The 26,897-nt window shown below is 44.2% G+C and overlaps 1 protein-coding gene and 1 pseudogene across 1 annotated transcript; both read right to left on the bottom strand.

Moving 5' to 3' along the window:
• The window catches only part of LOC123045874 (uncharacterized), an 86,019-nt pseudogene that overhangs the window by 9,596 nt on the left and 49,526 nt on the right, over positions 1–26,897 (bottom strand).
• LOC123045875 (inositol transporter 1) lies at positions 18,981–23,685 on the bottom strand. The gene is made up of 6 exons (XM_044469101.1): positions 23,038–23,685; positions 22,487–22,557; positions 22,073–22,408; positions 20,623–20,730; positions 20,361–20,546; positions 18,981–19,991 (listed from the first exon to the last, which is right to left on the bottom strand). The coding sequence occupies exons 1-6, from the start codon at positions 23,192–23,194 to the stop codon at positions 19,320–19,322; spliced, it is 1,530 nt and encodes a 509-aa protein (XP_044325036.1). The 5' UTR covers positions 23,195–23,685; the 3' UTR covers positions 18,981–19,319.

Here is a 26,897-nt window from a genome sequence, read left to right as displayed (position 1 = left end):
GTTCCTGTTTAATGAACACCTCATCTATTTCTTCCCTTTCCTTCATAAACATATCGTTTTCATGGTCTAGCAAATATTGTTCTAACGGATCAGTTGGAGGAACAACAATGGAAGCAAGACCAATAATCTCATCCTTACTAGGTGGTTCCCTTTCATGAGGTTGTGTACTAAACTTAGCGAAATTAAACTCATGAGACATACCATCTATGCCAACAGTGGCAATATTCCTATCACAATTAATCTTAGCACTAGCAGTATTCAAGAAGGGCCTACCAAAAATAATGGGACAAAAGGCATCTTGTGGGGAAGCAAGAACAAGAAAATCAGCAGGGTATTTAACCTTCCCACACAAAAATTCAACATCTCTAACAATCCCAATAGGTTTAATGGTATCCCTATTAGCAAGCTTAATAGTAACATCAATGTCTTCTAATTCAACGGGTGCAATGTCGTGCATAATTTCTTTATAAAGATCATAAGGTATCGCACTAGCACTAGCACCCATATCGCATAAGCCATGATAACAATGATCTCCTATTTTAACAGAAATAACAGGTGTGCCTACGACAGGTCTACGTATCTTAGTATCAGGTCTAGCAATATTAGCAGTCTAACCCAAGAAAGAAATAACATGCCCATCTAAGTCCTCATCCAAGAGATCTTTAACCATAACAATACTAGGTTCAACGTTAATTTTCTCAGGAGGTGTATAAGTCCTAGTACTACTCTTACGAACGACAGTCAAAGCTTTAGCATGATCCTTTATCCTAACAGGGAAAGGAGGTTTTTCAACATAAGCAGTAGGAACAATAGGATCACTATAGGTAATAGTCTTTTCTTCGACTGTAATAGGTCCAACTACTTTCACTTCAACAAGAGGATTATATTTAAACCACTTCTCCTTAGGGAGATCAATGTGAGTAGCAAAAGATTCACATAAAGTAGCTACTATCTCAGAGTCAAGTCCATACTTAGCGCTAAATCCACGAAAAACATCGGTATCCATAAAAGATTTAACACAATCGAACTTAGGTGTCATACCTGACTCCTTACCATCATCGGAATCCCAATCTTCAGAGTTGCGTTTAATTCTTTCCAATAAGTCCCATTTGAAATCAATAGTCTTCAACATATAAGAACCAGCACAGGAAGTATCGAGCAGGTTGCGATTATCAAGAGAAAGCCGAGAATAAAAATTCTGAATAATCATTTTCCGAGAGAGCTCATGATCGGGGCATGAATATATCATTGATTTAAGCCTCCCCCAAGCTTGAGCGATGCTTTCTCCTTCGCGAGGCCAGAAATTATATATGTAATTACGATCACGATGAACAAGATGCATAGGATAGAACTTCTGGTGAAATTCCAACTTCAATCGCTTATAATTCCAAGATCTTGTATCATCACATAGCCTATACCATGTCATTGCATCTCCCTTCAAAGATAAAGGGAAGACCTTCCTTTTGACAACATCATCGGGAATACCAGCAAGCTTAAATAATCCACAAACTTCATCCACAAAGATAAGGTGTAAATCGGGATGCAATGTTCCATCTCCCGCAAATGGATTAGCTAGCAGTTTCTCTATCATACCCGAAGGAATCCCAAAATAAATATTTTCATAAAGTTCAGTAGGTTGAGGAGCAACTCTTTGCTCTTCTGGTTGGGGTGAAGATACCCCAAACAAGCCCCTCAAAGGATTAGTTTCCATAGTGACAAGAAACAGAAAATTTCAGCACACTATATAAATGTTTCCTTACCAAGTTCCACTCACCAAAAGCGCTACACTCCCCGGCAACGGCGCCAGAAAAGAGTCTTGATGACCCACAAGTGTAGGGGATCTATCCTAGTCCTTTCGATAAGTAAGAGTGTCGAACCCAACGAGGAGCAGAAGGAAATGATAAGCGGTTTTCAGTAAGGTTTTCTCTGCAAGCACTGAAATTGTAGGTGATAGATAGTTTTGTGATAAGATAAATAGTAATGAGCAACAAGTAAATAAAGTGCAGCAAGGTGGCCCAATCCTTTATGTAGCAAAGGATAAGCCTGGACAATTTCTAATAATAATAAAGGAGCTCCTGAGGACACATTGGGAATTATCATCAAGCTAGTTTTAATCATGTTCATATGATTCACGTTCGGTACTTTGATAATTTGATATGTGGGTGGACCGATACTTGGGTACTTCCCTAACTTGGACAAGCATCCCACTCATGATTAACCCCTATTGCAAGCATCCGCAACTACAAAAGAAGTATTAAGGTAAACCTAACCACAACATTAAACATAAGGATCCATATCAGCCCCTAACGAAGCAACGCATAAACTAGGGTTTAAGCTTCTGTCAGTCTAGCAACCCATCATCTACTTATTGCTTCCCCATGCCTTCCTCTAGGCCCAAATAATGGTGAAGTGTCATGTAGTCGATGTTCACATAACACCACTAGAGGAAAAGACAACATACATCTCATCAAAATATCGAAAGAGTACCAAATTCACACGACTACTAATAGCCATGTCCTCAGGAACAAACGTAACTACTCACAAAGCATATTCATGTTCATAATCAGAGGAGTAATAATATGCATAAAGGATCTGAACATATGATCTTCCACCAAACCAATTAGCATCAACTACAAGGAGTAATCGACACTACTAGCTGAAGGAAATATGCCCTAGAGGCAATAATAAAGTTATTATTTATTTCCTCATATCATGATAAATGTTTATTATTCATGCTAGAATTGTATTAACCGGAAACATGATACATGTGTGAATACATAGACAAACATAATGTCACTAGTATGCCTCTACTTGACTAGCTCATTAATCAAAGATGGTTATGTTTCCTAACCATAGACATGTGTTGTCATTTGATTAACGAGATCATATCATTAGGAGAATGATGTGATTGACTTGACCCATTCCGTTAGCCTTGCACTTGATCGTTTAGTATGTTGCTATTGCTTTCTTCATGACTTATACAAAGTTCCTACAACTATGAGATTATGCAACTCCCATTTACCGGAGGAACACTTTGTGTGCTACCAAACGTCACAACGTAACTAGGTGATTATAAAGGAGCTCTACAGGAATCTTCAAGGGGTTGACTACGATGATACATTCTCACCCGTAGCGATGCTTAAGTCTGTCTGAATCATGTTAGCAATTGCCGCATTTTATGATTATGAAATTTGGCAAATGGATGTCAAAACTGCATTCCTGAATGGATTTCTGGAAGAAGAGTTCTATATGATGCAACCGAAAGGTTTTGTCGATCCAAAAGGTGCTAACAAAGTGTGCAAGCTCCAACGATCCATTTATGGACTGGTGCAAGCATCTCGGAGTTGGAATAAACGCTTTGATAGTATTATCAAAGCATATGGTTTTATACAGACTTTTGGAGAAGCCTGTATTTATAAGAAAGTGAGTGGGAGCTCTGTAGCATTTCTGATATTATATGTAGATGACATATTGTTAATTGGACATGATATAGAATTTCTGGATAGCATAAAGGGATACTTGAATAAAAAAATTCAATGAAAGACCTCGGTGAAGCTGCTTACATATTGGGCATCAAGATCTATAGAGATAGATCAAGACGCTTAATTGGACTTTCACAAAGCACATACCTTGATAAAGTTTTGAAAAAGTTCAAAATGGATCAGGCAAAGAAAGGGTTCTTGCCTGTATTGCAAGGTGTGAAGTTGAGTCAGACTCAATGCCCGAGCACAGCAGAAGATAGAGAGAAAATGAAAGATGTTCCCTATGCTTCAGCCATAGGCTCTATCATGTATGCAATGCTGTGTACCAGACCTGATGTATGCTTAGCAGTAAGTTTAGCAGGGAGGTACCAAAGTAATCCAGGAGTGGATCACTGGATAGCGGTCAAGAACATCCTGAAATACCTAAAAAGGACTAAGGATATGTTTCTCGTTTATGGAGGTGACAAAGAGCTATTCGTAAATGGTTACGTCGATGCAAGCTTTGACACTGATCCGGACGATTCTAAATCACAAACCGGATACGTGTTTTTATTAAACGGTGGAGCTGTAAGTTGGTGCAGTTCTAAACAAAGCGTCGTGGCGGGATCTACATGCAAAGCGGAGTACATAGCTGCTTCGGAAGCAGCAAATGAAGGAGTCTGGATGAAGGAGTTCATTTTCGATCTAGGTGTCATACCTAGTGCATCGGGACCAATGAAGATCTTCTGTGACAATACTGGTGCAATTGCCTTGGCAAAGGAATCCAGATTTCACAAGAGGACCAAGCACATCAAGAGACGCTTCAATTCCATCCGGGACCAAGTCCAGGTGGGAGACATAGAGATTTGCAAGATACATACGGATATGAATGTTGCAGACCCGTTGACTAAGCCTCTTCCACGAGCAAAACATGATCAACACCAAGACTCCATGGGTGTTAGAATCATTACAGTGTAATCTAGATTATTGACTCTAGTGCAAGTGGGAGACTGAAGGAAATATGCCCTAGAGGCAATAATAAAGTTATTATTTATTTCCTCACATCATGATAAATGTTTATTATTCATGCTAGAATTATATTAACCGGAAGCATGATACATGTGTGAATACATAGACAAACATAATGTCACTAGTATGCCTCTACTTGACTAGCTCATTAATCAAAGATGGTTATGTTTCCTAACCATAGACATGTGTTGTCATTTGATTAACGAGATCATATCATTAGGAGAACGATGTGATTGACTTGACCCATTCCGTTAGCCTAGCACTTGATCGTTTAGTATGTTGCTATTGCTTTCTTCATGACTTATAGAAAGTTCCTACAACTATGAGATTATGCAACTCCTGTTTACCGGAGGAACACTTTGTGTGCTACCAGACGTCACAACGTAACTGGGTGATTATAATGGAGCTCTATAGGTGTCTCCAAAGGTACATGTTGAGTTGGCGTATTTCGAGATTAGGTTTTGTCACTCCGATTGTCGGAGAGGCATCTCTGGGCCCTCTCGGTAATGCACATCACTATAAGCCTTGCAAGCAATGTGGCCAATGAGTTGGTTACGAAATGATGCATTACGTAACGAGTAAAGAGACTTGCCGGTAACGAGATTGAACTAGGTATTGAGATACCGACGATCGAATCTCGGGCAAGTAACATACCGATGACAAAGGGAACAACGTATGTTGTTATGCGGTTTGACCGATAAAGATCTTCGTAGAACCAATATGAGCATCCACGTTCTGCTATTGGTTATTGACCGGAAACAGTTCTAGGCCATGTCTACATAGTTCTCGAACCCGTAGGGTCCGCATGCTTAACGTTACGATGACAGTTTTATTATGAGTTTATAAGTTTTGATGTACCGAAGGTTGTTTGGAGTCCCGGATGTGATCATGGACATGATGAGGAGTCTCGAAATGGTCGAGACATAAAGATTGATATATTGGACGACTATGTTCGGACACCGGAAGTGTTCCAGGTGATTTCGGAGAAAATCGGAGTGCCGGAGGGGTTATCGGAACCCCCCGGGGAAGTATTGGGCCTTAGTGGGCCTGAGGGGAGAGAGAGGGCTGCAGCCCAGGAGGTGGCGCGCCCCCTCCCACGAGGAGTCCGAATTGGACTAGGGGAGGGGGCGCGGCCCCTCTTTCCCTCTCCCTCTCCCTCTCTTTCCTTCCGCCCTTCCTCCTTCCTAGTTGGACTAGGAAGGGGAGTCCTACTCCCACTAGGAGGAGGACTCCCCCCTCCTTGGCGTGCCCCTAGGGCCGGCTGGCCTCCACCCTTGCTCCTTTATATACGGGGGCAGGGGGGCACCTCTAGACACACAAGTTGATCTTCGTGATCGTTCCTTAGCCATGTGCGGTGCCCCCTCCACCATATTCCACCTCGGTCATATCGTACCGGTGCTTAGGCGAAGCCCTGTGTCGGTAGAACATCATCATTGTCACCATGCCGTCGTGCTGACGGAACTCATCCCCAACACCCTGCTGGATCGGAGTCCGGGGATCGTCATCGAGCTGAACGTGTGCTGAACTCGGAGGTGCCGTACGTTCGGTACTTGGATCGGTCGGATCGTGAAGACGTACAACTACATCAACCGCGTTGTCATAACGCTTCCGCTTTCGGTCTACGAGGGTACATGGACAACACTCTCCCCTCTTGTTGCTATGCATCACCATGATCTTGCGTGTGCGTAGGAATTTTTTTGAAATTACTACGTTCCCCAACAAAGGCATCCGAGCCAGGTTTTATGCATAGATGTTATATGCACGAGTAGAACACAAGTGAGTTGTGGGCGATAGAAGTCATACTGCTTACCAGCATGTCATACTTTGGTTCAGCGGTATTGTTGGATGAAGCGGCCCAGACCGACATTACGCGTACGCTTACGCGAGACTGGTTTTACCGTCGTGCTTTGCACACAGGTGACTAGCGGGTGTCTGTTTCTCCAACTTTAGTTGAACTGAGTGTGGCTACGCCCGGTCCTTGCGAAGGTTAAAACAGCACTAACTTGACGAACTATCGTTGTGGTTTTGATGCGTAGGTAAGAACGGTTCTTGCTCAGCCCGTAGCAGCCACGTAAAATTTGCAACAACAAAGTAGAGGACGTCTAACTTGGTTTTGTAGGGCATGTTGTGATGTGATATGGTCAAGACGTGATGCTATATTTTATTGTATGAGATGATCATGTTTTGTAACCGAAGTTATCGGCAACTTGCAGGAGCCATATGGTTGTCGCTTTATTGTATGAAATGCAAACGCCCTGTAATTGCTTTACTTTATCACTAAGCGGTAGCGGTAGTCGTAGAAGCAATAGATGGCATAACGACAACGATGCTATGATGGAGGTCAAGGTGTCGCGCCGGTGATGATGGTGATCATGATGGTGCTTCGGAGATGGAGATCACAAGCACAAGATGATGATGGCCATATCATATCACTTATATTGATTACATGTGATGTTTATCCTTTATGCATCTTATCTTGCTTTGATTGACGGTAGCATTTTAAGATGATCTCTCACTAAATTATCAAGAAGTGTTCTCCCTGAGTATGCACCATTGCGAAAGTTCTTCGTGCTGAGACACCACGTGATGATCGGGTGTGATAGGCTCTACGTTCAAATACAACGGGTGCAAAACAGTTGCACACGCGGAATACTCAGGTTAAACTTGACGAGCCTAGCATATACAGATATGGCCTTGGAACACGGAGACCGAAAGGTCGAACGTGAATCATATAGTAGATATGATCAACATAGTGATGTTCACCATTGAAACTACTCCATCTCACGTGATGATCGGACATGGTTTAGTTGATTTGGATCACGTGATCACTTAGATGACTAGAGAGATGTCTGTCTAAGTGGGAGTTCTTAAGTAATATGATTAATTGAACTTAAATTTATCATGAACTTAGTACCTGATAGTATTTTGCTTGTCTATGTTTGTTGTAGATAGATGGCTCGTGTTGTTGTTCCGTTGAATTTTAATGCGTTCCTTGAGAAAGCTAAGTTGAAAGATGATGGTAGCAATTACACGGACTGGGTCCGTAACCTGAGGATTATCCTCATTGCTGCACAGAAGAATTACGTCCTGGAAGCACCGCTGGGTGCCAGGCCTGCTGCAGATGCAACTGACGACGTTAAGAACGTCTGGCAGAGCAAAGCTGATGACTACTCGATAGTTCAGTGTGCCATGCTTTACGGCTTGGAACCGGGTCTTCAACGACGTTTTGAACGTCATGGAGCATATGAGATGTTCCAGGAGTTGAAGTTAATATTTCAAGCAAATGCCCGGATTGAGAGATATGAAGTCTCCAATAAGTTCTATAGCTGTAAGATGGAGGAGAATAGTTCTGTCAGTGAACACATACTCAAAATGTCTGGGTATAATAATCACTTGATTCAACTGGGAGTTAATCTTCCTGATGATAGTGTCATTGACAGAATTCTTCAATCACTGCCACCAAGCTACAAGAGCTTCGTGATGAACTATAATATGCAAGGGATGGACAAGACTATTCCCGAGCTCTTCGCAATGCTAAAGGCTGCGGAGGTAGAAATCAAGAAGGAGCATCAAGTGTTGATGGTCAATAAGACCACCAGTTTCAAGAAAAAGGGCAAAGGGAAGAAGAAGGGGAACTTCAAGAAGAACAGCAAACAAGTTGCTGCTCAAGAGAAGAAACCCAAGTCTGGACCTAAGCCTGAGACTGAGTGCTTCTACTGCAAGCAGACTGGACACTGGAAGCGGAACTGCCCCAAGTATTTGGCGGATAAGAAGGATGGCAAAGTGAACAAAGGTATATGTGATATACATGCTATTGATGTGTACCTTACTAATGCTCGCAGTAGTACCTGGGTATTTGATACTGGTTCTGTTGCTAATATTTGCAACTCGAAACAGGGACTACGGATTAAGCGAAGATTGGCTAAGGACGAGGTGACGATGCGCGTGGGAAATGGTTCCAAAGTCGATGTGATCGCGGTCGGCACGCTACCTCTACATCTACCATCAGGATTAGTTTTAGACCTAAATAATTGTTATTTGGTGCCAGCGTTGAGCATGAACATTATATCTGGATCTTGTTTGATGCGAGACGGTTATTCATTTAAATCAGAGAATAATGGTTGTTCTATTTATACGAGTAATATCTTTTATGGTCATGCACCCTTGAAGAGTGGTCTATTTTTATTAAATCTCGATAGTAGTGATACACATATTCATAATGTTGAAGCCAAAAGATGCAGAGTTGATAATGATAGTGCAACTTATTTGTGGCACTGCCGTTTAGGTCATATCGGTGTAAAGCGCATGAAGAAACTCCATACTGATGGACTTTTGGAATCACTTGATTATGAATCACTTGGTACTTGCGAACCGTGCCTCATGGGCAAGCTGACTAAAATGCCGTTCTCCGGAACTATGGAGCGAGCAACTGATTTGTTGGAAATCATACATACTGATGTATGTGGTCCAATGAATATTGAGGCTCGCGGCGGGTATCGTTATTTTCTCACCTTCACAGATGATTTGAGCAGATATGGGTATATCTACTTGATGAAACACAAGTCTGAAACATTTGAAAAGTTCAAAGAATTTCAGAGTGAAGTGGAAAATCATCGTAACAAGAAAATAAAATTTCTACGATCTGATCGTGGAGGAGAATATTTGAGTTACGAGTTTGGTTTACATTTGAAACAATGCGGAATAGTTTCGCAACTCACGCCACCCGGAACACCACAACGAAATGGTGTGTCCGAATGTCGTAATCGTACTTTACTAGATATGGTGCGATCTATGATGTCTCTTACTGATTTACCGCTATCATTTTGGGGTTATGCTTTAGAGACGGCCGCATTCACGTTAAATAGGGCACCATCAAAATCCGTTGAGACGACGCCTTATGAACTGTGGTTTGGCAAGAAACCAAAGTTGTCGTTTCTTAAAGTTTGGGGCTGTGATGCTTATGTGAAGAAACTTCAACCAGATAAGCTCGAACCCAAATCGGAGAAATGTGTCTTCATAGGATACCCAAAAGAGACTATTGGGTACACCTTCTATCACAGATCTGAGGGCAAGATTTTCGTTGCTAAATTCGGATCCTTTCTAGAGAAGGAGTTTCTCTCGAAAGAAGTGAGTGGGAGGAAAGTAGAACTTGATGAGGTAACTGTACCTGCTCCCTTATTGGAAAGTAGTTCATCACAAGAACTGGTTCCTGTGACAACTACACCAATTAGTGAGGAAGCTAATGATATTGATCATGAAACTTCAGATCAAGTTTCTACTGAACCTCGTAGGTCTACCAGAGTAAGATCCGCACCAGAGTGGTACGGTAATCCTATTCTGGAAGTCATGTTACTTGACCATGGCGAACCTACGAACTATGAGGAAGCGATGATGAGCCCAGATTCCGCAAAATGGCTTGAAGCCATGAAATCTGAGATAGGATCCATGTATGAGAACAAAGTATGGACTTTGGTTGACTTGCCCGATGATCGGCAAGCCATTGAGAATAAATGGATCTTCAAGAAGAAGACTGACGCTGATGGTAATGTAACTATCTACAAAGCTCGACTTGTTGCAAAAGGTTTTCGACAAGTTCAAGGGGTTGACTACGATGAGACTTTCTCACCCGTAGCGATGCTTAAGTCTGTCCGAATCATGTTAGCAATTGCCGCATTTTATGATTATGAAATTTGGCAAATGGATGTCAAAACTGCATTCCTGAATGGATTTCTGGAAGAAGAGTTGTATATGATGCAACCGGAAGGTTTTGTCGATCCAAAAGGTGCTAACAAAGTGTGCAAGCTCCAGCGATCCATTTATGGACTGGTGCAAGCATCTCGGAGTTGGAATAAACGCTTTGATAGTGTGATCAAAGCATATGGTTTTATACAGACTTTTGGAGAAGCCTGTATTTACAAGAAAGTGAGTGGGAGCTCTGTAGCATTTCTGATATTATATGTAGATGACATATTGTTAATTGGAAATGATATAGAATTTCTGGATAGCATAAAGGGATACTTGAATAAAAGTTTTTCAATGAAAGACCTCGGTGAAGCTGCTTACATATTGGGCATCAAGATCTATAGAGATAGATCAAGACGCTTAATTGGACTTTCACAAAGCACATACCTTGATAAAGTTTTGAAAAAGTTCAAAATGGATCAGGCAAAGAAAGGGTTCTTGCCTGTATTGCAAGGTGTGAAGTTGAGTCAGACTCAATGCCCGACCACAGCAGAAGATAGAGAGAAAATGAAAGATGTTCCCTATGCTTCAGCCATAGGCTCTATCATGTATGCAATGCTGTGTACCAGACCTGATGTATGCTTAGCAATAAGTTTAGCAGGGAGGTACCAAAGTAATCCAGGAGTGGATCACTGGACAGCGGTCAAGAACATCCTGAAATACCTGAAAAGGACTAAGGATATGTTTCTCGTTTATGGAGGTGACAAAGAGCTAGTCGTAAATGGTTACGTCGATGCAAGCTTTGACACTGATCCGGACGATTCTAAATCGCAAACCGGATACGTGTTTTTATTAAACGGTGGAGCTGTAAGTTGGTGCAGTTCTAAACAAAGCGTCGTGGCGGGATCTACATGCGAAGCGGAGTACATAGCTTCTTCGGAAGCAGCAAATGAAGGAGTCTGGATGAAGGAGTTCATTTCCGATCTAGGTGTCATACCTAGTGCATCGGGACCAATGAAGATCTTCTGTGACAATACTAGTGCAATTGCCTTGGCAAAGGAATCCAGATTTCACAAGAGGACCAAGCACATCAAGAGACGCTTCAATTCCATCCGGGACCAAGTCCAGGTGGGAGACATAGAGATTTGCAAGATACATACGGATCTGAATGTTGCAGACCCGTTGACTAAGCCTCTTCCACGAGCAAAACATGATCAGCACCAAGACTCCATGGGTGTTAGAATCATTACAGTGTAATCTAGATTATTGACTCTAGTGCAAGTGGGAGACTGAAGGAAATATGCCCTAGAGGCAATAATAAAGTTATTATTTATTTCCTCATATCATGATAAATTTTTATTATTCATGCTAGAATTGTATTAACCGGAAACATGATACATGTGTGAATACATAGACAAACATAATGTCACTAGTATGCATCTACTTGACTAGCTCATTAATCAAAGATGGTTATGTTTCCTAACCATAGACATGTGTTGTCATTTGATTAACGAGATCATATCATTAGGAGAATGATGTGATTGACTTGACCCATTCCGTTAGCCTAGCACTTGATCGTTTAGTATGTTGCTATTGCTTTCTTCATGACTTATACAAAGTTCCTACAACTATGAGATTATGCAACTCCTGTTTACCGGAGGAACACTTTGTGTGCTACCAGACGTCACAACGTAACTGGGTGATTATAATGGAGCTCTATAGGTGTCTCCAAAGGTACATGTTGAGTTGGCGTATTTCGAGATTAGGTTTTGTCACTCCGATTGTCGGAGAGGCATCTCTGGGCCCTCTCGGTAATGCACATCACTATAAGCCTTGCAAGCAATGTGGCCAATGAGTTGGTTACGAAATGATGCATTACGTAACGAGTAAAGAGACTTGCCAGTAATGAGATTGAACTAGGTATTGAGATACCGACGATCGAATCTCGGGCAAGTAACATACCGATGACAAAGGGAACAACGTATGTTGTTATGCGGTTTGACCGATAAAGATCTTCGTAGAATATGTAGGAGCCAATATGAGCATCCAGGTTCCGCTATTGGTTATTGACTGGAAACAGTTCTAGGTCATGTCTACATAGTTCTCGAACCCGTAGGGTCCGCACGCTTAACGTTACGATGACAGTTTTATTATGAGTTTATAAGTTTTGATGTACCGAAGGTTGTTCGGAGTCCCGTATGTGATCACGGACATCACGAGGAGTCTCGAAATGGTCGAGACATAAAGATTGATATATTGGACGACTATATTCGGACACCGGAAGTGTTCCGGGTGATTTCGGAGAAAACCGGAGTGCCGGAGGGGTTACCGGAACCCCCCGGGGAAGTATTGGGCCTTAGTGGGCCTGAGGGGAGAGAGAGGGCAGCAGCCCAGGAGGTGGCGCGCCCCCTCCCATGAGGAGTCCGAATTGGACTAGGGGAGGGGGGCGCGGCCCCTCTTTCCCTCTCCCTCTCCCTCTCTTTCCTTTCCCCCTTCCTCCTTCCTAGTTGGACTAGGAAAGGGGAGTCCTACTCCCACTAGGAGGAGGACTCCCCCCTCTTTGGCACGCCCCTAGGGCCGGCCGGCCTCCCCCCTTGCTCCTTTATATACGGGGGCAGGGGGCACCTCTAGACACACAAGTTGATCTTCGTGATCGTTCCTTAGCCGTGTGTGGTGCCCCCTCCACCATATTCCACCTCGGTCATATCATAGCGGTGCTTAGGCGAAGCCCTGCATCGGTAGAACATCATCATCGTCACCATGTCGTCGTGCTGACGGAACTCATCCCCGACGCCCTGCTGGATCGGAGTCCGGGGATCGTCATCGAGCTGAACGTGTGCTAAACTCGGAGGTGTCGTACGTTCGGTACTTGGATCGGTCGGATCGTGAAGACGTACGACTACATCAACCGTGTTGTCATAACGCTTCCGCTTTCGGTCTACGAGGGTACGTGGATAACACTCTCCCCTCTCGTTGCTATGCATCACCATGATCTTGCGTGTGCGTAGGAATTTTTTTGAAATTACTATGTTCCCCAACACTAGCAACCCACAGGTACCAATTTGTGGTTTTGATACAAGATTGGATACAAGAGATGAACTAGGGTTTTGAGAGGAGATGGTGCTGGTGAAGATGTTGATGGAGATTGACCCCCTCCCGATGAGAGGATCATTGGTGATGACGTTGGTGATGATTTCCACCTCCCGGAGGGAAGTGTCCCCGGCAGAACAGCTCCGCCAGAGCCCTAGATTGATTCCGCCAAGGTTCCGCCTCATCGCGGCAGAGTTTCGTCCCGTAAGCTTGCCCACGATTTTTTCCAGAGTAAAAGTGATGATATAGCAGAAGATGGACACCGGAGGCGCACCAGGGGGCCCAGGAGATAGGGGCGTGCCCTATAGGGGGGCGCGCCCCCTGTCTCCTGGACAGGGTGTGGGCCCCCTGGCCTATTTCTTTTCCTCAGAAATTCTTATTAAATCCAAAAAGCTGTTTCGTGGAGTTTCAGGACTTTTGGAGCTGTGCAGAATAGGTTTCCAACGTTTGCTCCTTTTCCAGCCAGAATTCCAGCTGCCGGCATTCCCCCTCTTCATGGTAAACCTTGTAAAATAAGAGAGAATAGCCATAAGTATTGAGATATAATGTGTAATAACAACCCATAATGCAATAAATATTGATATAAAGGCATGATGCAAAATGGACGTATCAGGAACCAAGAACAAGAAAATCAGCAGGGTATTTAACTTTCCCACACAAGACTTCAACATCTCGAACAATCCCTATTGGTAAAATAGTATCTCTATTGGCAAGCTTAATTGTAACATCAATATCTTCTATCTCAGCAGGTGCAATGTTATGCATAATTTCTTTATATAAGGAGATAGGTATTGCACTAGCACTAGCACCCATATCACACAAGCCATGATAACAATGATCTCCTATTTTAACAGAAATAACAAGCATGCCTACAACAGGTCTATGTATCTTAGCATCGGGTCTAGCAATGTTAGCAGCCTGTTCATAGAAATAAATAACATGCCCATCAATATTATCGGCCAAGAGATCTTTAACCATAGCAATACTAGGTTCAACTTTAATTTGCTCAGGAGGTGTATATGTTCTAGTATTACTCTTACGAACCACAGTTGAAGCTTTAGCATGATCCTTTATCCTAACAGGGAAAGGTGGTTTCTCAACATAAGTAGTAGGAACAATAGGATCATTATAAGTGATAATCTTTTCTTCAACTGTAATAGGTGCAACTACTTTTACTTCAACGGGAGGATTATATTTAAACCACTTCTCCTTAGGGAGATCTACGTGAGTAGAAAAAGATTCACAGAAAGAAGCTACTATCTCAGAGTCAAGTCCATATTTAGTGCTAAATCCACGAAAAGTATCGGTATCCATAAAAGACTTAACACAATCAAACTTAGGTGTCATACCCGACTCCTTACCGTCTTCGGAACCCCAATCTTCAGAGTTGCGTATAATTCTTTCCAATAAGTCCCACTTGAATTCAATAGTCTTCATCATATAAGAACCAGCACAAGAAGTATCGAGCATGGTGCGATCATTGAGAGAAAGCCGAGCATAAAAATTTTGAATAATCATTTCTCTTGAGAACTCATGATTGGAGTATGAATACAACATTGACTTAAGCCTCCCAAAGCTTGAGCAATACTTTCTCCTTCGCGAGGCCAAAATATATATATATAATTACGATCACGATGAACAAGATGCATAGGATAAAACTTCTGGTGAAATTCTAGCTTCAATCGTTTATAGTCCCAAGATCCCATATCATCACATAGCCTATACCATGTCAATGCATCTCCTTTCAAATATAAAGGGAAGACCTTCCTCTTAACAACATCATCGGGTATACCTGCAAGCTGAAATAATCCACAAACTTCATCCACATAGATAAGGTGTAAATCGGGATGCAATGTTCCATCTCCTGCAAAGGGATTAGCTAGCAGTTTCTCTATCATACCCGAAGGAATCTCAAAGTAAACATTTTCAGTAGGTTCAGTAGGTTGAGGAGCAACTCTTTGCTCTACTGGTCGGGGTGAAGATACCCCAAACAAGCCCCCCAAAGGATTAGTTTCCATAGTAACAAGTGACAGAAAATTTCAGCACACTATATAAATGTTTCCTTACCACCACTCACCAAAGGCACTTCACTCCCCGGCAACGGTGCCAGAAAAGAGTCTTGATGACCCAAAAGTATAGGGGATCTATTGTAGTCCTTTCAATAAGTAAGAGTGTCGAACCCAACGAGGAGCAGAAGGAAATGACAAGCGGTTTTCAATAAGGTATTCTCTGCAAGCACTGAAATTGTAGGTAATAGATAGTTTTGTGATAAGATAATGTGTAACGAGTAACAAGCAATGAAAGTAAATAAGGTGCAGCAAGGTGGCCCAATCCTTTTTGTAGAAAAGGACAAGCCTGAACAAATTCTTATATAGAGAAAAGCGCTCTCGAGGACACATGGGAATTATCATCAAGCTAGTTTTCATCACCCTCATATGATTCGCGCTCATTACTTTGATAATTTGATATGTGGGTGGACCGGTGCTTGGGTGCTTCCCTTTCTTGGACAAGCATCCCACTTATGATTAACCCCTATTGCAAGCATCTGCAACTACAAAAGAAGTATTAAGGTAAACCTAACCATAGCATGAAACTAGTGGATCCAAATCAGCCCCTTACGAAGCAACGCATAAACTAGGGTTTAAACTTCTGTCACTCTAGCAACCCATCATCTACTTATTACTTCCCAATGCCTTCCTCTAGTCTCAAATAATGGTGAAGTGTCATGTAGTCAACATTCACATAACACCACTAGAGGAGAGACAACATACATCTCATCAAAATATCGTACGAATACCAAATTCACATGACTACTAATAGCAAGACTTCACCCATGTCCTCGGGAACAAATGTAACTACTCACAAAGCATATTCATGTTCATGATCACAGGAGTATTAATATGCATTAAGGATCTGAACAAATAATCTTCCACCAGATAAACCAATTAGCATCAACTACAAGGAGTAATCAACACTACTAGCAACCCATAGGTACCAATCTGAGGTTTGGGTACCAAGATTGGATACAAGAGATGAACTAGGGTTTGAAAGGAGATGGTGCTGGTGAAGATGTTGATGGGGATTGACCCCCTCCCGATGAGAGGACCGTTGGTGATGACGATGGTGATGATTTCTCCCTCCCGAAGGGAAGTTTCCCCGGCAGAACAGCTCTCTCGGAGCCCTAGATTGGTTCTGCCAAGGTTCTGCCTCGTGGCGGCGGAGTTTCGTCCCGTAAGCTTGTTTATGATTTTTTCCACGGTAAAAGACTTCATATAGCAGAAGATGGCCACCGGAGGTCCACCAGGGGGCCCACGAGGCAGGGGGCGCGCCCAGTAGGGGTGGGCGCACCCCCCACCCTCATGGCCAGGGTGTGGGCCCCCTCTGGTACTTCTTTCGCTCAATAATTCTTATTAATTCCAAAAATGACTTTCGTGGAGTTTCAGGACTTTTGGAGCTGTGCAAAATAGGTTTCTATTATTTGCTCCTTTTCCAGCCCAGAATCCTAGCTGCCGGCATTCTCCCTCTTCATGTTAAACCTTGTAAAATAAGAGAGAATAGCCATAAGTATTGTGACATAACATGTAATAACAGCCCATAATGCAATAAATATTGATATAAAAGCATGATGCAAAATGGATGTATCAGCGCCAAAGGCGGTTGCATTGCGGTACTTGAGGCAGTGGCCACATAGGACCTCTGGATTTGGCACTCTTTCTTTGGGATGCCAGGAACTCACAGTGACATCAACGTCCTGCAGTGCTCCCCTGTCTTTGCCAAGCTTGTTGAAGGTCATTCTCCTCCGGTGAACTTCGAGGTCAATGGGCGGCACTACAACGAGGGATACTACCTAGCTGATGGCATCTATCCGAAATGGTCGACATTTGTGAAGACTATTTCAAACCTTGTGCCAGGAGGCAAGAACACCTTCTTTGCGAAGGTTCAGGAGGCTTGCAGGAAGGATGTCGAGCAGACATTTGGTGTGCTCCAATCTAGATTTGTTGTTGTCCGGTTCCCTGCTCAGACGTAGTCGAAAGATCAAATGTGGGAGATCATTACTTGCTATGTCATCTTGCACAACATGATCATTGAGAGCGAGCAGGAAGAGCTAGTGTTTGACACAGAACCATATTACAGGCAGGCTCCTCTTGCCCAAATTGATCACCAGCTACCGGCAACCTGGACTGACTACCTCAATATGCGTCAGGAGATCCGAGACCCACAGGTGCATCAAGAAATGCAACACGATTTGGTGGAGCACCTACGGAGGCTCAAGGGCGACGCTAGGAATGACGTGTGATGAAATATGAGTTTTTATTTGTTGAACTATATAATTTGTATTGAACTATTTGATTTATATTGATTTTCTGTGATGAACTATGGAGGCAAAAACACGCCGAACCACGTCGAACTATGTGATGAACTAATTGATTTCTATTTGTTGAATTATTTATGGAAAAATTCATGCCGAAACACGCCGAACCGCGCTGAATATGGGCCGATTCACGCATATATCGAGCCATTTTTGAACGAAATTGGGCCTAATAATGGGCCAAAATCGGCGCCTAGGGCCGACCTGGGGGCGACGACTGGGTGCCCAACCGTCCCCAGAGCCGAGTTTGCCGCCGGCTCGCCCCCAGGCTGCGTTTTTTTGCCTCCTGCGAGGCCAACGGCTGGAGATGCTCTTACAGGGCCGGCCTTGGGGCATGGGCGGTGGGGCGGCGGCCCAGGGCCCAGGTGGGAGGGGGGCCCATGATGTAGTACATATACATACTAATGCCCAGCAAAAAAATTGGTAAAAAAACGAGATGGGCTAGGGCGCGAGGCCCATACGATCGATTACGAAGCGTTACGCTAGCGCCAGCGATCGGTACCGGCTGCTCATTTTCTTTTCCTTCGTCTGGAGTCTGGACGGTTGGTCTCTAATCTCTTCGTCCTGCCTGCCTCTTGGCGCTCGGCGCCTTGCCGTTCGGCCGCCGCCGGCTTGCCGCTGCGCGCGCCGCATAGCAGTCCGGTAACCCAAAGTCTGCAACGACCCAATGAGGTAATCCATGATCCATTCCATCCGTCAGTTTCTTTAGCTCGTATATGTATCCATGATCCATCCATGTTCCTGATGACCTAATCCATCCCCCAGATCCCAATTTGACAATTTCAGTAGTATGTACATATTCAACTACCCACATGTATGTCTAGGGTTCCAATCATCCAGATCCCAATTTGACAATTTCAGTAGTATGTACGTACTCAACTACCCACATGTATGTCTAGGGTTCCAATCATCCGATTATAAATTCTTAATTCTTTGTACCCTCTTTTCTTCATGATTTTAGGACATTATCCTGCCATGTTGCCTAAGAAGAAGATGTTGGTGCTGAAAAAAGGAGAAGAAAGAAAGAAAGTATTATTGCATCAAGAAACGTCCGAAGAAACTTTTTTTGAAGCACTGAAGTATTATTGTTGTCGATGGAGTCAGTTCAAATTTAGTTATTATTGTTGTCGATGGAGTCAGTTGAATTATTAGTCAAATTTGGTTGAAATTTATATAGGGGCCCATGTCACCGAGTTCGCCTAGGGCCTTCCAAAACACAGGGCCAGCACTGTGCTCTTAGGTACATGGAGATAGAACTGGCAATTTGGGATACCAGTTTACGAATTAGAAACACAAAACCCACGCAAAATAAACTGCTGAAGACATCGGTTTTGTCCATCTACCACCCATCACCGCCAACGGAGCTCTTGCTCTTTGGTTCTTGGTGCACTCATGCCGGCAATGCAGAAACAATATTGCTGCGTCTCAGTCATACGGTCGCTTTGACTCAACAATATTCGACTTGAACACGCGACGACAACATAACACACCGCCATTGATATACAGGTTCGTGATTCGTGTATGATATTGTCCATCCAGTTCTTTCTAAGACTCCCGTCCTAGCTAGAAGCCAGCGACCGCCGCGAGCCAGCCAGGCGCGGCGGGGCGCAGCCGCAGAACCATACTAAAAGGGCGCCGCCGATGCACCGCCGTGCAGGACCAGAGCCAGCAGGTGGTGGTCTTACCTCTTACGGCGCAGCACCCAGGAGGCTCTCGTGGCTGCCCTGGCTTCCCCAGGCCCGCTCTTTCCACAGGAGGTCCACCTCCTCGAAGCTCAGGCCCTTGGTCTCCGGCACGTAGAGGGCGACGAAGATCAAGGCCATCACGGCTATCCCGGCGATGATTATGAATGTTGGGCCGGTGCCGACCCACCCCACGATCGAGAGGAACGTCTGCGCCACGATCAGGTTGGAGATCCAGTTGACGGTGGCCGACATGCCGCCGCACATGCCGCGGTAGGCCTCGGGGTAGATCTCCGAGTTCACGGCCCATGGCACCGGCCCCATGCCCGGAGAGAAGAAGGCGATGTACAGAGCGAGCCCTCCGACCGCGAACCACCCCAGCACGCCTTGGCAGGAGCCGCTGAACAGGCTCCCGCAGAGGCTGGAGGATGACTGCAGTATGAAGGCCGTGGCGAGGATGACAAGGGAGAGCACGACCCCGGCTAGGCTTGTAAGGGCCAGGCGGCGGCGGCCACAACGGTCGATGAGGTAGATTCCGACGATGGTTCCACTCGCATTCATGGCGGCAACGATGAGGGAAAGTAGCAGGGCCAGCCTGTTGGAAGTGAACCCAGCCATCTGGACGATCGTGGGGCTGTAGTACATGACGGTGTTGATGCCAGTAAATTGCTGAAAGGCCTGCATAGTTCCATATGTATACTTGTTAGAAAAAGTGCCATACATTTGTCAACTTGATGTTCCTACTGTAACATGCATTCAGGTAGCATATACTATCCTGCATTTTCTGATAATAAATACTAGTACTTGACAAGAAACAGCAAGTTTCTTGCTTGACCTGGTGGCACTCCCAAAAGGATTCAGTAACACTGCAACAGCAAAAGGTCTAGTTACACTTACTGACACTGACATGCCAGAATTATTTTTTTGAAACCGAGCTGACATGCCAGAATGAATTATCTTCATTTCCAGTGTACAAGCGCCTTACATAGCAGTACTCTCAATTATCAAACGACAGTGAATCTGGTGTGAGGTAGAGGCTGAAAGTACCTGAAGACCAGCTCCAGCAAAAAAAGCTAGCCTTAATTCCTTCAACCTGAATATGTCCAAATAGCTCCCAGTACAGTTAGACTGGAATTCATGCATGGAAGCCGACGCAAGCAGCTCAACCTCTTCCTCCAGACGACCAGAGTCATATATCTGCTCCAGGACAGCAATAGCTTTTGCTTTCTCATCCTGTACAGAAAAATCAAGATAAGAAAACAAAAGCAGATCAAAGGGATAAGACATAACTGAAACAAACACCAATAACCTTCCGGTAAAGCCAGCGGGGAGATTCTGGCAGAAAAAGCATCAGCACAAACTGTATGATTGCTGGCACAGCAGCTACTCCGAGCATCCAGCGCCATGTCCCAGGAACCTATGACACGTAGAGTGCATATTATTGCAACATAATACTAATACAAAGCAGCTTATAAATAGCTCCACCGGACCCTTTTAGTTTTTTAACAAGAATGGTGCCATATGACCATACCCCAGTTTATTCATGCGTTGGACTTATCAATAATTGTATTTTTTTATATCTTTTCTTGCAAGAAAAAATATGGTTTGCTTAGTGCAGGTACTTGACAATACTTACTGAATACTCCCTCCGTCCGGAAATACTTGTCATCAAAATGAATAAAAGAGGATGTATCTAGACGTATTTTAGTTCTAGATACATCCCTTTCTATCCATTTTGATGACAAGTATTTTCGGACGGAGGGAGTAACAGTTACCATCCCATTTAAGAGTGTCCAAAACTGGTTCCATATGAACCTGTGGAAACCGGCAGCTTGGATTCTACATCAATTCCCTTCGTTGACTGAAAACTGAGTGATCAAACTAGTACAAAAAAAATGAGCTACAGGTCTCACGGTTTCAACTCAGACCGATTTTTAACACCCCCAATCATCGCTACTATACTATGAATGTTCTACTCTGCTCCCCAACAACAAACAGAACTATAGATGCTATGCTAGCCAGATGTCTCATCAATTTTTATCACCCATGTGCGAGGCAATGGTAAAATGAGTATTCAACAGAAATATATTGCAATGATGCAGCTAGTGTGAATAACTTCCAAAGCAGAAAGATGGAGCATTTCACCAACACCAAAGTTGGTACGCACCAAACAGCACCTTGTAGGTGATAATTCCATTGCTGCTGATGGGGGAAGGCCGACTCTCGTTCATTGATACGAAAGAGTGTTATGAAATCAACTAGCACCAACAAGAATGTTAACGCCATAAAAGATATATGCATAAAAGGGTGAACATTAGGATTAACTTGTCACCATACTGAAAAACTTTCTCAGGAGAGTTCATCTTGTGCAGGAACATTATAGACTGCACTTTGCCCATCGTTCTTGTGCAGGAAACACACATGAGTATTAGTGCAGGCCAGTTAATTATCTCGTTCATACCATGAAAAGTCATGTGCACTAATAATAATTGAGCTGTGCAGGATAGTATGCTTAGAAAAGGTGGACCAAGATGGCTAGAGCTTGCAAAGCAACTGAAACAAAACAAAAGTTGCTTTCTTGCTGAGTTTAAAGATAAAATGTAACAAGAACTACAGACAGCAGTACCATCAAGATTGAAATGGCTCAATTTCAAGTTGTTTGTACATGAAATGGAGTCAAGGGACTGATGCTGAAAGCCATTTCAAGTAAAAAATGAAAAATAAGAGAGGAAGCTCACTAAGTGGAGGGTGAATATTACCTCGGTAAAGCCAAGATTGACCAAGTAGGAGAAGAATTGGCCGCCAGTAATCATGAGGACATTAGTTGACACCAAACCTCCCCTGATTTCTGAAGGAGCAGCTTCAGCGATGTAAACTGGGGCAGTGACTGATGCTATTCCCACACCCAATCCAACAAAGAGCCTTCCAAGTATCAGAATGTAAGGACCGCCAGCAGCACACATAACCAGTGAACCAAGTGCGAACATCAGGTCAGCAAGAAGAGTGGACTTTTTACGACCGTAGGCATCATTTATCCAACCGCCCCCAGCTGCTCCAAGCATGGCTCCAAGTAATGCCATGCTAACAATTGTCTCCTGGAGAAGAAACAAACTCGGTGATTATGGGATGAACACCATATGTTAATGACCAGCAATTGGTTGATCGGATTGAACCTGCAAGAATAGATTGTCTTTGACAGCTGGAAATTCGTCCCGAATATACAGAAGCGCTCCAGATATAACACCTGACAGTAGTTATGCATGAAAACTGTATACTGTTATTTGACTTATTTCAGCACAGTTTCACTAGTTCCAAGGTTTCCGAGAGTGTTTACTCAGAGACCTCGTGGGAAGTAAAAAGCATCACACAAACATTCGCTTCAAGCTTTCAGCTCCATTGCACAAATTTCTTTTTCTATTTTCATGGTGCATATATTTGTCCTTTATCGGAAATGAAAAGTCTACAGTATCCATAAAGTCCATTTCACTGCGAAGCTTATAAATTTCAATCATCGATAAGGTTCTACTCCACAAACAAACCATGAAATTCACCAGGTTCCATGCCACAAGGCAAACCACAAACTGACGCCTCCTACAAAGGGGAATAGTTCTTAAGAGGCCTAAAGTTCTTGCCCACATCAAGCACGCAGCAATCGCCCCAGCCCCATACAGCATAGAAATGATAAGTAAAGGTTGCAAACGAAAACGGCGGAAACCATCCGTACCTGTGTCGTATCCAAAGAGGAACCCGCCGATTCCGGCGACGCCGGTGAGCCCAAGCACGTAGCGGTTTTTGAAGAAGTTCATGTCCTTCCTCGCCGCGGCGGCGTCCAGGAGACGGGAGGAGGAGCTCCCGGGCATGGTGGACAAATCGATCGTCATGCTCGGCCCCCCACCGAAACGCCCCCGCGAATCCAATCTCTAGCTCAGCGGGTGGGTAGCAGGCAAGCGATTTTGCTCAAAGAAACCCAGTCCGTGTCGGCCAAGATTCCGATGTTTGACTCTAAAAATCCAACCTTGAGGCGGCGTCGGGCCAATATAATTCTAGAAGTGGAGCGAAATTTCAGGAACCCGGTGCCGACCCGGAGGAATTACTGCATGCTCAGGCGAATAATGAAGCGAGCGGAGACCGGCATTTGAAGCACGGCCCTGCCACGGAGCCGCGACTGAAATGGGAAAGTGTGCGGGCGGGTGGGCATGGCAATGGTGGGAGGAGGTTGGGCATGGCAAATTATTGCGTGTTGGGCATGAATCGGTTGCCGAACTTGCCAGTAGATAGAGAAGGAAAGAAAACGGTGCCGGCGTGCGGATCGGGGGAGAGGAGGGCGACGTTTCGTCGTCGCAAGATTTTTGCTGTGCGTTGCGTCTTTTACTCGTGCTCAGAGCAAAATGAATATGGATTTGCCGAAATAAAGCAACGTGAGTCAGCTGGGCCCGCCCCCATCTTCGGCTTCTTCTTTTCCCTATCCTCCTTTGCACGGCTGATATTCCAACACGCGTGTCTCCGTAGTAGCATAGCATCCACAATGCAAATGAGCTAAAATGAACACGATAGCCGATAGTCTGGTGTATTTATTTCTTCTCGCGGAACGGGTTTGGTTGCTCGCACTATTTTTGTGTTTTCTGAAACCCGGTTCGATAAAGCCTCATTTAGTTGCCTCCATTGTTGTGCCTCGCATATGATAGCAGAAATCTAAGCATGGTGTTTGGCTCTATCGATGTGATTTCTAGATGTTAAGTTCGGTTGTTTGGTTACATGCGCATTATCAATTACTCTTGCCACTTGTCTATATGAAGCGTGATTGGTTGCTGCATGGATTTTGGATCCCTTACACATGTGGTCCGTGTTGAAATATCAAGGGTTGCGCCCCACGTGTGATTATGTAGTACTTGTGTATCAAGTCATGTACTAGGGATTATCCCTTGTATCTCTCACGGTTGGTTTGAAACCACCGAACAACTTGTACTCCACGTGATCTCTCACGCCATATCAATATATGCTCATGCTGGCTCCCATATTGGGGGTTGAGACGCTTCAACATTCTTGATATCGTATACAAAGCAGGGCTCTTCTATCGCATCTAGCCTAAATCTCTTCCCAAGCCATCATACGTCGTCGTCTTCCACCTCAGCCACCCCCTCCTGCCTGAACAATACCAGTTCCGAACCACTTACCCGAACCAACTACATACTCTGGCGCGCCCAAGCTCGCCCTCAGATCATAAGGGCCAACCTCTGTGGATATCTTGATCAAACCACTCGCTAACCCTTCAAACCATTACCTTCAAGAACTCAGAAGGCAAGAATCAGGTCATAGCAAACCCTGCCTATGCCCCCTAGCTCATCCAGGACCAACAAATCGTGGCCTACCTCCTTTGAAACCTGTCCAAGGAGGTGATGGTTCAGGTGGCAATGATCGGAGGAGGTTCGAAGCAAATTATTACGTGTTGGGCATGAATCGGTTGCCCAAGTTACCACTAGATAGAAAAGGAAACAAAAATGGTGCCGTCGTGCGAATCGGGGAAGAGGAGGGTGACGTTTCGTCGTCGCAAGATTGTGCTGTGCATTGCGTCCTCTGCTCGTGCTATGAGCAAAATGAATATGGATTGTCGTGAGTCAGCTAGCCAACCCCGTCCTCCTTTGCATGGCTGATATTGTTTCCAAGTTCCGACACGTGTTTCCACAGTAGCATAGCAGCCACGATGCAAATGAACACGGTCGCCAATAGTCTGGTTTCTTCTCTTGTCCAATGCAAATGATCGACCTCTTCCCTCCTTTTTTGAAAAGCGAAAAAAGCCAGAATGAAAAGATGCAAGTTTTAACCAAATTCGTAGCAAAAACTAAGAATTATGATACCAAATTAATGTCATTAGATGTCAGGACCCCGATCCTAAGTCACACTGATCTAGCATGTAACACATCATATCACTTTGCAGCCTCACGTATGGTATCCCCATAGGTGCCACCTTACCTGGCCTGGGACCATTTGCGCCTTTTGGCTCACGTATATGATAGTGTCGCTAGCATCCATATGACAGAGAACTCGGGCCGACATGACTAGTAGTAAACCCAAGGTGGCACTAACTTACATGGACAGGCATACATGACCCAACAATGCACGTGTCGGTCATCAACGTATGAACCCAAGTCGTAGCAAGCTACAAGGACTTAAAGGAACATTGCGTGACATTTCCCCGAATGGACAGACACATGAGCAAAGAAGGACACATGCCAATCGATCCATGTGTTCCGGAGCAGTAGCAAGCTACCATGGCTCAGTGGAAGCACTAGGAGACATTTCTCCATAAGAGAGACTACCAAGAATAAACAACTAGATTGTCGGATCCCACACATACCAAGCATTTCAAAATCACACACACAATATGCTTGATATGTGCAAATACAACATGGCATCACAACAAAATTCTATGACTTAAAGTATTTATTTAGAAGGCTTTGAAGAGTCATACATAGTAAGAATTACAATCATGGGTTACATGACCCAACATACAGAGCATACAACAACGGAAGCATACCATGTCTGAGTACAAACAACTACAAATAAAAAAGGCCGAGAAGTCTGCCTATCTACAAGACCCTCTCGAGGTTACAAGATCGTAGCTGAGGTAACAAACTAAACGTCGAAGTCCACACGGGACTACTAGTGAGATTGAAGTCTCCTCTACAAAACATAAATTAAGCAAACGTGAGTACAAATGTACCCAGCAAGACTTACATCAAAATTAGCTACATATGCATCAGTATCAACAAAGGGGTGGTGGAGTTTGACTGCAGCAAGCCAGTTTGACTCAGTGGCTATCCTGTACTACGACTGCTGGTAACTCTTTTGACGTGGCGCACACGAGTCCACATATTTACCATATCAATACACCACTATGGATCTGCTCTCATCTCCTTACGAGAAGGCCATCCATAGCACTCATGCTTATCTTGCACATTTTAGAGTATACACTTTCACTTGTCTATGAACTGCATAAGCAACCCGGTAGTCCATTACAACGGACACGACTATTCGAATAGATCATGTTAACCCTGCAGGGGTGTACTTCTTTACACACGCTCTCGCCACTTACCGTCATGTACACATCATGTATCTCGTCAACCTTCAAGCGGAAGCTTGGCGAGGGTGTCAGCCACGACCTGACTAACTCACGCAACTCTCTAGTCCAGGTTTATCGCCTATTCAGGTTCCATCCGTAGGGAGTCCGCCCGAGGTTTCCATTACGACCCCAAATGATGTGAGCAGGGTTCCCAAGCCCACCATCCGGGTGCAACTTGGTACATCGTGCCACTGTGCCTAGTCTGTCCCAAGCCCACCTGGCCGGGTGCCACTTGGTAGAAAAATAGCACGACCTACAAACACCAGAAACTAGTTGCAACTCCTGGATAGAGATCAGGCGATTAATAAGTTGAGAGGGGCACTTAAGCATTCTAATCTGTGGTAGTAACTCTCTTGGATCACAAACACAGAACTCAGTTCCTGAGGACGGTTTCAATGAGACAACCCACCATGTACTCCTACATGGCCTCTCACCGCTACCTTTACTGAATCATGTTCACACAC

Source organism: Triticum aestivum, chromosome 2B (assembly GCF_018294505.1).
Source record: "Triticum aestivum cultivar Chinese Spring chromosome 2B, IWGSC CS RefSeq v2.1, whole genome shotgun sequence".
NCBI lineage: Eukaryota > Viridiplantae > Streptophyta > Magnoliopsida > Poales > Poaceae > Triticum > Triticum aestivum.
The sequence above is the reverse complement of the archived record's forward strand: the minus strand, read 5'-3'. Positions and strand labels throughout refer to the sequence as shown.